General features: G+C 38.5%; 1 protein-coding gene across 4 annotated transcripts in view; it reads right to left on the reverse strand.

The window, feature by feature from the left end:
- Positions 1–4,895, reverse strand: part of angel1 (angel homolog 1 (Drosophila)) — a 36,791-nt gene extending 31,896 nt beyond the window's left edge. The window contains exons 1-3 of one of the 4 annotated variants that reach the window (XM_039741598.1): positions 4,776–4,895; positions 741–1,169; positions 95–324 (exon numbers count right to left, since the gene is read on the reverse strand). In XM_039741598.1, the coding sequence (XP_039597532.1) occupies positions 95–324; positions 741–1,169; positions 4,776–4,890 (774 nt within the window). In that variant the 5' untranslated portion in view covers positions 4,891–4,895. Of the gene's footprint in view, positions 1–94; positions 325–740; positions 1,173–2,415; positions 2,440–4,377; positions 4,446–4,775 lie in introns of those variants that run through there. The other 3 variants (XM_039741597.1, XM_039741600.1, XM_039741599.1) reach the window with 3 other exon arrangements.
- Positions 4,896–12,059: the final 7,164 nt, after the last annotated feature.

A 12,059-nucleotide genomic window follows, 5' to 3' on the forward strand; every position in this document is an offset into this window, starting at 1 on the left:
CATTTGAAAAAAGTCAAATTATGCTGCTTGGCCTGATTAAAGGTAAAGGAAAGGGAAATTTGTAACTGCTAGTAAAGAGGTTGTCCAGACTCACATCTGGGTCCCACATGCGGAACTCCTGAAGAAGGTTGTGAAGACGAATGTTCCAAGAGAGGACTTCTATGGGGCAGTGCGCATAAAGAGTTGGGTTTGCTTCTAGGAGATTCTGAGACAAAATATTGTAACTCATGACCGTGAATTCAATCTGGCATCCATTGTTACTTGGTTTCTGGGTGTAAAAATCAGACCAGGTTTTTGTTAAATCTTCCCACTGCCTTTCCTTTACTGCAATGAAAAAAGAAAAGAAAAAAAACTGTTTTAAATATACAGTAAAGTGATATGACGAATAGTAAATATCTAAAGTGTAACAAGCATATTTTGCATAGTCAGAAACTATCCCAACAATCACCGTGTGAACAAATGTTTCCACAAAAAAGGAAATGTAGCAGAAGGATTACACAATGGTTAAACTGAAGCTCTCTACACCCATGGATTGCACAAGGTAGCTAAAAACACTTTATGCTCTATTAATTAATTTATAGCAGTATATAAAGAGCTTTGCATTCTGTGTTTACAAATAAAGCATTTTGAAACATTTCCCCTATACTGAATAATTCTATTAAAATTGCAGTAGAAACATTACACAACTTTAATGATTCCTTAACGTGTCTTTAAGCATAGATAGTAAAACATGTAGTTACCCTCTTGCTCTAGGAGATGGAAAGATGTCATGCTGGGGATCTGCCAGGACAAGCTATCAACTAGCTCTTCTCTGCTTTGGGTGCCAAATGACCAATCAAGTTGCAAATCATCTTGAAGGTTCTCGTCAGAATTCTCAAATAGCTGCAGACTCTTCAGCCTCAGATCTCTCTCATTCTGCTGTTCAATAGTATTGGACTTCTTTTCCTTATCTTTTCCCTCAAGGGCTTGGGGCACATCAGAACTCATCAGATGAAATCCATCTCCACTCATTGTGTACTGTAAATACACTGGCTCATGTGACACCCCTTTTTTACCAGCGTTTTCATTATTTTTGTTTGAGTGGGCTTCATTGGCATCACTCATCTCACTGCTTTCTCCTACAGCAATGGACTTTCTCTCCTGTAAGTGGTCATTCTCACACGTATTATCTGCTGATTGGAAAAAGTTCATTTAGCATAGGCAGTATTCTTTCATTAAAACACTATTTTTTGTTTATTCCCACCTGCAACGGTATTTCTATGGATGTCATAACATTATGCATGCTTAAACCAGCTATTTTATATATTCATTCATTATTCCATGAACTCCATTTTTTATTTACAAATTATCTTAATTCATCAGTTTACCAAAATGTTTCAGAAACAGTCTGTATATGTAAAAATGGTTACTGTTTTAAAGTCAGAGAGGGTCAGAGTACTACAAGTAGGGGAACATTCACAAACAACCATAAAATGTGGTTAATTACAAATTAAATGTGTATTTGTGAATATCCCCGTGGGATTAATAAAGTATCTATCTAAAAACTCAGACTTTATTTTTGACAAAAAAGCTTTACTGTTTCTTATTATTTCCTGAAATGTACAACCACAAGGGCCTCAGTTAAATGAAGTTACAACTTTATGTTAAATAATTTAACACACTTAAATTCCCAGTTAATGAATGTATAAACATTTCAGCAAATCACTGTAGTCAGTGACTGTTTAAAAATCATAAGGAAACAAAATGCAGCAGGGTGGATGCATTTCTAACCAGTGGTACTGCATAATTTCCCATGAAAATACAATTAAATGTTTTATTTTTGCTTTACTGAAACATTACTTGCTTTCCCTGTGTGTTTAAAGTTCCATAAAACACATCTGTATAAAATAATTATGAACAGAGTTCTGAAGTTAAATTAACTTGTATTCAAATTTCTTGTTCCTTTGATTTTACAGTATGTCCCACTTGACCACTGCAAGAACTCCGATAAAGTGGATCATAGGATACTGAATGTTTGAGACTTTTATGACCAGCCCAGTTTTGAAACATGGAAACAAGTAAACTGCAGACACGCATATTTTCTAGCTTTAAAGGACAGTCATTTGATATTTCTATAAAAATGAGCTGTAGTAGAACATAATAAGCTGCATGATTACAGCAATGAGGGCAATTTGAAACACTGGAAAGTATATTAACTAAAGAACAATACTTATTCCCATGTTTTATTGCACATCTTAGGACAGAAACAAAAATGTGCCAGCCACATAATGACACTCTCAGGAAGGCAGTGCATACATAATGTACATACGCATATTAAGTGTCCACTGCTCAATCAAGAAAAGCATCATAATGGGACATAGCTCAGTATTACTAGATTGTACATGTGTGCAATTCAAATAGAAGCACGAAACTTACATCCTTAAATATTTTAATTGCAGCAAAGTAGTGAGAGCCACATGAAGGGTAAGAATGTAGAAACAACAGCTCTTCTTAAGAGTTAATGCAATAGCACCTTAGGTGTACACAGCTGAGCCACAGTACCAAAACATCCAGCCAATAGTGGTCCTGTGGTTGGAAACAGTTTATAAAAGCAGGTGATGAAAGCCGACATGCCTTGGGCAGAGTAACAAATGAAGTCAATTAGGTAAAAGTTGCATTGTCAGAGGAGGTATATCAAAACAAACAACTTCTTGTACCTTAGCCTAAGCAGGGCATTTAAGTCAATATCTCAGTTAAGCAAAATATACAGCCTGCACTAGTAGGCTAAGAATCACTAACAATTTTAGACTTTACAATACACTGCACGGTCTGAAGAAATTTGGTTCACGAGCACAGTGGGATATGGTGAAAGCTCCAGCCCAGCAGGTATCAATAATGCAGACTTGGAATTAATCAAGTCGGAAATACATTTGACACTCACACTGACACCCGATATGAGTAATGAGACATTTCAATATCATGGGATACCAAAACATCACAACAAGGTGCACCCTTTTTAATAACTATACACTCAGCTTTCAATGTCCTTTTTCTGTTCATTTCAAAGAGCTATTAGAACCCTGAAAACGGACCCAAACACATTGAATTGGTTTCACATTAAGGCAGTGGACACCCCAGACACTAGATCTCAATTTAGACAAGTATTTATATAATAAAATTGAATCCACTATTATGAGTTGTGATCCAACACCAGCAAATCTGCAATAACTGTGCCAAAATGTGAAGTAGGCACTGACAGGCATCTCTGTGTTGTGGGAAAATTTGAAGTATGCATTGGCTGGCATCTTTGTGTTGCACTTTTGACATTTTGCCTAGGTGAAGATGGGAATAAACCCTGGGACTTCTGAAAGGGACCAACTCAATATGAATTTAGCTTGTATATTGTACAAAGAGGCTACACAAGGGTATACGTCCAGCACTGTCCCTTCTATCAGTTTGTCTTCTAATCCAGCTTCCCTCTCATTTAAAAAAAAAGTTTCCATTATACTACAAAAATACAAGCCATCTTAATCAGCCTTTGGAAACAAAATGTAGCATTAACTTGTAAATTTGTAACCTTTAAGCTGTGCACAGCATTATTGAAGATGATCCCTGTGGCCTTTAACAAATTCCTTAAAAAAGGACAACAGCTACAAAATATAGAGGCTGCTGAGTTGACAGTAATACAATAAACGTGACAGATTGGCATCCATCACAAAATGTCACAGGTCCAGATTTGATCCAGTTTTTCCAAAAACTGCACATATGGTTGATTTAAACCTTTAAATGTTTGGGGAAGGGGTTTCGGCTGCCCAACAGTAGTCATGTAACATTCAGATGGGAAATTCAAGGTTATTATTGTATCTTGCACAGTATTAACTCTGCTGCCGAAGGGAGAAACCTAGGTCCTCCTACACACAACACACAAGAACATGTGAGATTTCACCATTGCAACTCAAGCTCATTTGGAGCATTCCGGATACAGTACTTTTATCATATGTCAAGATTTCTGCTTCACCATCATGACGCTGTGGCTTGTTCCCGATTCCTATGACACATAAGTCTTTAAATTTAATGGGCTTGTGATCAACCGTTACGCTTGTTTTCAGCTTTGTAGATTATGATGTTATTGCCGTAAAGCTCTAATTACCCCCGCCAGTGTCCCATTTTCCTGTATGAAAGCAATGCCGTTAGGTAAACATCCGAAGTAGTCGAACAAAAATGGAATAGAACATCAATCGAATGTTTCTAAGATAAAAACTGTTTTCAACGTCTGCAAAACTTTGCTTCTGTTTTTAACAGAACGGTCTCGCTTCTACACGTTAACACACGCGTACCGCATACCTTATACTTAAATAAAGATGTAAGGTTTGCAGCTAATAACTATAAACAACTCACCCAGCTGCTTTTACTGAAAAACCATAAGGAACACGATGTAAACACAGAATACCCCCAACAGAATGCCAACCCCCACCTCGCAGAACACCTGCTGACATGTAAAGTGAGACGCGGACGAGCTCGCTACACTTGCAATAATTCTCCCACTCCACGAGGCCCATGTTGTGTGGCCACTGATGCGTTATTGGAAACAGGGAAAGCCTGTGCATTGGCGTTTTGCCACATTAAAACTGCAGTTTCTTTCTCAAAGTCGATGTTGCAAACTTGACGAGAAACAGCACGCGTTTGCAATAGGCCAGTGCGAATCAGAAAGCTCGCTCTCTCTCTTAAACCCTGCCGCCGAAACTACATTACGGAAGTGACTCTCTCATGCTCGACACTTATTAAGTCGCATTTACCTGCTAAACTGTGGAGAAACTGCGACAAAGGAAACAGCACAAAGGCCAGCAAGCTCGCGATCATCCCTAGGCTACACGTGCTTCCGGTCGTACACGCGCACGCTCCCGCGAGCATAGCGGAGATGCGCACACATAACGTCAAGAAGAGACAACGCGGCAAGGACGGGCTACTCGTCGAGTTTTCGGTCAAACATTTATTATGCATTTGGGAAATATATGTCGCGCAAATTATATTTTTTATTCAAAGTAACATGTTTAGTGTGACTGAAGGACTGGTATCGTGCGAGCCCTGAGATTATATTGTGTAGTAGGCTATTTATAAACAAATCGCTTACGCAGCAAAATATGGCATAGTGTGAGACTGTGTCTTTGGATGTTTCAGAAAAACAATTATGATATTTTATTATTATTTTTCACGTAGTAAGACACTGCATTTTTTATTCGATAGGAAAATTATTTGTACATGTTGAACGTATTAGAGTAAAGTAATTAGGGTTACCACTTTTAATAAAAAAAAATAAGGGACGCATACTGCAGCAGGGGCCACATCCCTTGGGGGCCAAGCGCAATTTCATTTTCAAATACGGGACGATTCCGTATTTTAAAGGACGGGTGGCAACCTTAAAAGTAATGTACTGGTCTGAAGCACGATGCTGTAGCCAAACAAGTCACAAGTTGGCTGTTATTAAGACAGTAAATTCTTTACAGCACAGTTCAAACAACTAGTATTTATGTGTTGACCCCGATAATTGCTGGATAGGCTGTAGCTGCCTGTTCTGAATAAGTGGGTTAGGAAAATGGATAGATGAAAAATATACAATTGTTCCTCTTCTTTTTTTAATTTGGAGCATGACGACGTTAAGTGTCAAGCCCAGTGAGTCATAGGTAGAGAATGGTATCGGTAATTTGTTGTACTTGTCTGCCAAGCTGTTGCATCGATTCTTAGTTGGTTATCTGACCTGTCATATCCAAAGTATTTCCTGTCGACAATACCACTATCATCTTCTTCTTTAGGGTGCTCCCGGTAGGGGTTGCCACAGCAGATCATCTTTTTCCATATATATTCCTGTCCTCTGCTATACCACCGTAAAGAAATAAAAACAGAAAATAATGTACCAAAGGGTTCTTTAGCATCAAGCAGCTAATGAGGTTGTACTGAAGGAAAAATGAATGAATGTATGATTAGTACAATAGTCTTTATGAGTTCTGTATCCAGTGCCACTGGTTTTGCAAATAACAACTGCTGCAGGTAGTGTGGTGTAGTGGTTAAGGATCTGGGGCCTCATGCATAACACCGTGCGTAGAATTCACACTATAACATGGCGTACGGACAATAGCGGAAATGTTTGTACGCACAAAAAAATCCAGGTGCATAAATCTGTGCGAATGGCAACTTCCGCGTTCTTCCGCTACATAAATCCCAGTCAGCGTGAAAAGTAACGCACGTGCGTGTGCCTGCTGTCCTGTCCCAACTCCTTTTAGAATTACTCCTCTTTGAATATGTAAATCAATATAAATAGCCCTTAAGCTCAGCCTTCTGTGAAAAGACAATGGCAAAAGCACAGGGGAAAATAAAAGAATTTCAGGGAATACCAGTTGAAGGCAAGGAAAAACATACTATTTGTTAGGTTTAAACAGTGGTATAAACAACAAAAGGAAGTTGATCGAGTGACATAGAGTGTCGGAGAAACTCGAAACTCAAGTTCACAAAGTCGCACAGTGCCCGAAATTAAAAAGAAGTTGTCATATATCAAAGTCGCCATGAAAAGGCGAGTCGTGGCCCACCATCTGAGTGTCATATGAAAGCTTATTACAGTATAGAGAAAAAAAATAGTCACACAGTGGGGGAAAAAGCACAAAATGTCAACTTTAATCTCTAGATTTCCACTTTTATCACATAGTTTATTTTGTCATTAAAGTAGAACATTATAAACTTTATCTTAAAATCATTTAATTCACTAGTTTCTCAAATCCCATAACTAAAGTAGCACATTAAATGCTTTGTTTTGTATTTGATCTATGTTCTCTATGTGTGTGAATCACTACATACTTCCGGGCTTTCTCTTCCTCCGACAGGACACAGAATTTATTACATTCGTGATATTACAATTCTCTTAATAATTAAAATACTGAGATGTATACGATATATCATTTTCATGATGATAAGAATTAAAGCATGTATTAAACATGGGAACACGGTGGTGCAGTGATAGTGACGAGCTGGCACCTCGTCCAGAGATTGTTCCTACCTCCTGCAAGATGCGTACTGTGCCGTGCGCGACCTTCGATTAAATTAGCAGTACTGTCTCCCTCAAACGTACTATCCCCCAATTCCTGTCCTTACTTTTCTTTCTCCAAACACTCAATCGCCACACAATCAGCTCTGTAATAGACGTTAAGCCATCTGTAAGCTTAGAACGGCAATTCTTCAAAACTTTTAAGGAACATTGAAATATCTTCGTAGTACATGTTTAATTATTCTATCCACCTATCCATCCAGTGTCATACCAGCCCCAGGAAGAATACAGCGTGAGGCAGGAATAGTCAGTAAACAGAGCGCCAGATCCTTGCTAGTGCAGCGACACCGTATCCTCACATGTTTAATTATTAACAATATAGATTATTTAAATGTAGTTAAAGTTTTATCTGTATAATATAATAAACAAATTTTGCTACAGGGTGGCACGGTGGTGCAGTGGTAGCGCTGCTGCATCGCAGTTAGGAGACCCGGGTTCACTTCCCAGGTCCTCCCTGCGTGGAGTTTGCATGTTCTCCCCTTGTCTGCATGGGTATCCTCCGGGTGCTCCGGTTTCCTCCCACAGTCCAAAGACATGCAGGTTAGGTGCATTGACGATTCTAAATTGTCCCTAGTGTGTGTGTGTTTGTGTGCATGCCTTGTGGTGGGCTGGCACCCTGCCCGGGGTTTGTTTTCTGCCTTGCGCCCAGTGTTGGCTGGGATTTGCTACAACAACAACAACATTTATTTATATAGCACATTTTCATACAAAAAATGTAGCTCAAAGTTCTTTACATAATGAAGAATAGAAGAATAAAAGACACAGTAAGAAAATAAAATAAGTCAATATTAATTAACATAGAATAAGAGTAAGGTCCAACGGCCACGGTGGACAGAAAAAAAAAAAAAAAACTCCAGATGGCTGGAGAAAAAAATAAAATATGTAGGGATTCCAGACCATGAGACCGCCCAGTCCCCTCTGGGCATTCTACCTAACATAAATGAAATAGTTCTCTTTGTATTTAGGGTTCTCACGGAAGGACTTGATGATGATGGTCATGTAGACTTCTGGCTTTTAGTCCATCAATGTTGGAGCATCATGATGCTTTGAGTAGGTGCTGGTGGCGCAGGCTGCCACCACAAAGAAACCGGAAAAAGAAACAGAAGAGAGTAGGGGTTAGTACGGATTTTAGAGCCACCATGAATAGTTATTATGATGAATTGAACATACAGAGTATCAGGATTAAGTTAAAGTGATGTTATGAGAAGGCCATGTTAAAGTAATGTGTTTTCAGCAGTGTTTTAAAGTGCTCCACTGTATTATCCTGGCGAATTCCTATTGGCAGGCTATTCCAGATTATAGCTGCATAACAGCAGAAGGCCGCCTCACCACGTCTTTTAAGTTTAGCTTTTGGAATTGTAAGGAGACACTCATTTGAAGATCTAAGGTTACGATTTGGAATATAAGGTGTCAGACATTCCGATATATAAGATGGGGCGAGATTATTTAAGGCTTTATAAACCATAAGCAGAATTTTAAAGTCAATTCTGAATGACACAGGTAACCAGTGTAGTGACATCAAAACTGGAGAAATGTGTTCAGATTTTTTTTTCCTAGTTAGGATTCTAGCAGCTGCATTCTGCACTAGTTGCAAACGATTTATGTCTTTTTTGGGTAGTCCTGAGAGGAGTGCGTTACAGTAATCTAGTCGACTGAAAACAAAAGCGTGAACTAATTTGTCAGCATCTTTCAATGATATAAGAGGTCTAACTTTTGCTATGTTTCTTAAGTGAAAAGATGCTGTCCTAGTGAACTGATTAATATGCGATTTAAAATTTAGATTACAGTCAACAGTTACCCCTAAGCTTTTTACTTCCGTCTTGACTTTTAATCCTAATGTATCCAGTTTATTTCTAATAGCCTCATTGTATCCATTATTGCCAATCACTAAGATTTCAATTTTCTCTTTATTTAACTTGAGTAAGTTACTATTCATCCATTCTGAGATACAAGTCAGACATTGTGTTAGTGAATCAAGAAATCGGGGTCATCAGGTGCTATTGATAAATATAGCTGTGGTAGCTCATGTTGTGCCCTGAGATAATCTGACCTAACGGAAGCATGTAGATTGAGAATAGCAGCGGACCCAGGATAGAGCCTTGTGGAACAACATATCGGATATCGTGTCTTTGAGTTGTAATTACCACAACTAACTAAGAATTTTCTCCCTGCCAGTTAGGATTCAAACCAATTTAAGACACTGCCAGAGAGGCCCATCCATTGACTAAGGCGATTTCTAAGAATTTTATGATCAATGGTGTCAAATGCGGCACTCAGGTCTAAGAGGATGAGAACAGATAAATGGCCTCTGTCTGCATTTACCCGCAAATCATTTACTACTTTAACAAGTGCAGTTTCTGTGCTGTGATTTGTTCTAAAACCCGACTGAAATTTATCAAGAATAGCATGTTTATTTAGGTAGTCATTTAACTGCATAATGACTGCCTTCTCCAGAATTTTACTTAAGAAAGGCAGGTTAGAGATGGGCCTAAAATTTTCAAGAGCCGAGGGGTCAAGATTATGTTTCTTAAGTAGGGCTTTAACTACAGCAGTCTTAAGAGTCTGGGAAGACCCCCGTATCTAATGACGAATTTACTATGGCAAGAACATTATCAATTAGCACGCCCGATACTTCTTTGAAAAAATTTGTTGGTATTGGGTCTAGGACGCAGGTGGAGTGTTTCAGGTGAGAAATTATTTTATGTAAATCAGGTAAATCTATCCTAGTGAAAGAGTTTAATGTGTTTATAACGGAATGTTGCTCGTCATCATATGTGAATACGCACTTTATAAAGTGGCTCAGGTTGTGCAATATTATAACTGTAGTGCAAGTTTACACTGAGGTAATTGTACTTATAAGTACAAACAGTTCTATAAGGAGCACCTGATGGACTGATTGATTGCTTTTATAGTTCTTGGGATGAAACTGTTTCTGAACCGCGAGATCCGTACAGGAAAGGCTTTGAAGCGTTTGCTGAGTGAGAGCAGTTCAAATAGGCAGAATGGCTGAGACAGAGTGTGCTTGATGCTGTTTACCGATAATTTTCTTTCCGATCAGCTGCTGTAGATCTGTGATTCCATACTCATATATAGTGATATAAATACTCCGAGTGGTGCAGTGAGAGTAATATGGAAAAAGATGATCCGCTGTGGCAGCCCCTAATGGGAGCAGATGAAAGAAGAAAAAAAAGGTGCAGTGAGAGTAACAACGCTAAAGCAGCTATGGTATTTAGAATAGTTTGACCATTCTGTGGACCATTGTATTGTTACAGGTTAATTACAATCAGATGCATTAAACTAATAAACAATATGCGGTTAATTTCAGTATATTTATAAAGCCGTGTTAAGGATGTGGATCTAAAAAAGAAAGGGAAACCACATTGGAATGGTAGCACTGCTTTGACTCTGGGTGCCGCCAGTCTGCAAAACCGAGCACAGAACTTGCGTACGCCAGGGTTGGAGCTACCATGGAAATGTGTGTGGCTTTACACCAAGTTTAGGTTTTATACATTGCGATTTGAGCGTGGAAACGGGCTTACTCAACATTTTTCTGCGTACGCACCTTTTATACATGAGGCCCCTGGACTTCTGTCCCTGACGTTGTGAGTTCAAATCCCACCACTGAAACAGTGTGGCCATGAGCAAGAACCAGGGGTGGCCAACTCTGGTCCTGGAGGACCACCGTGGCTGCAGGTTTTTATTCTAACCCTTTTTTTAATGAATGTCCTGTTTGTGCTGCTAATTAACTTCTTGTGAATTAATTTTAATTGACTTATCTTTTAAGATTTATTCCTCTGAATTGCTTCATTTCTTTTCTTAAACAGAAATGAAACGTGAAATGAGTGAGCCAAGAGAAGACCAACTAAGTCAGGGACTCAAACTCCAACCAATTTCACTCCAGTTAGCTGCTTAATGAGGTGTTGATTCTTGTTGTTAAATAAAACCGTTTCTTTAATTCTGTGGCTTGTTGCTGCTCTCATTGTGCAATGGCAGACATTTCCAAAACTATTGATTTTCTCTTTTCTAAGAGCACTGTTAAAATGTTTGTGGACCTGAGCAGATCGACACTCCTGAGATCTTCACCTTTCTTTATTTTCAGATATTGAGTGATGGACACCAGTTGTTTTGCCGCATTTTGTATCTCATTATTGTTTGGCTGCTAATTAAGGAAAGAAACAATTAAAGGGCCTGAGTCTTCTGGAGCATGTCAATTAAAATTAGTTCAAAAGAAGTTAATCAGCAGCAAAAACAGGTCCCTCATTAAGAAAAGGGTTAGAATGAAAACCAGCAACCATGGTGGTCCTCCATGACCGGAGTTGGTGACCCCTGAGCAAGACACTTGACCTGCCTGTGCTCCAACAGTAAGACCAAAAGAAATGTAACTAATTGTATCATAAATGTTCTATGCTACCTAGGGTTAATTAAGCAAATTGTAGTACTGTATTCCAGTTTCTGTTTTTGACAGAACTGGGCTTAATGATAAAAAACACTCCTTATTCTCCATGTAATAGACATATATGCTTTCTACAACCCCAGTTCCAGTGAAGTTGGGACGTTGTGTAAAACGTAAATAAAAACAGAATACAATGATTTGCAAATCCTTTTCAACCTATATTCAATTGAATACACTACAAAGACAAGATTTTGAATGTTCAAACTGATAAACTTTATTGTTGTTTTGCAAATCTTCACTCATTTTGAATTTGATTTATGTCTATTACATGGAGAATAAGGAGTGTTTTTTTATCATTTTCTTTAAGATTTTTCATCACTATCCTCATGATTTTCATTTTTCTTGTCCTGGTCATCTGGTCAATTATGCTGTTATTTACTATGTATGATACTGAAGTGCCTTAAGTGCAGCCTTTCAACATCCAGTGTCATCTGCCCTTTTGCTAATTTACTTGTCATTTGTTATTAGGATACAGTGTGGGGAGGATCAAACTTTAGGGGGTGCCAGACCATAGGGTGCATGGCAGGGACAAAC

The sequence above is a fragment of the Polypterus senegalus genome, chromosome 18 (assembly GCF_016835505.1).
Source record: "Polypterus senegalus isolate Bchr_013 chromosome 18, ASM1683550v1, whole genome shotgun sequence".
NCBI classification, from domain to species: domain Eukaryota; kingdom Metazoa; phylum Chordata; class Cladistia; order Polypteriformes; family Polypteridae; genus Polypterus; species Polypterus senegalus.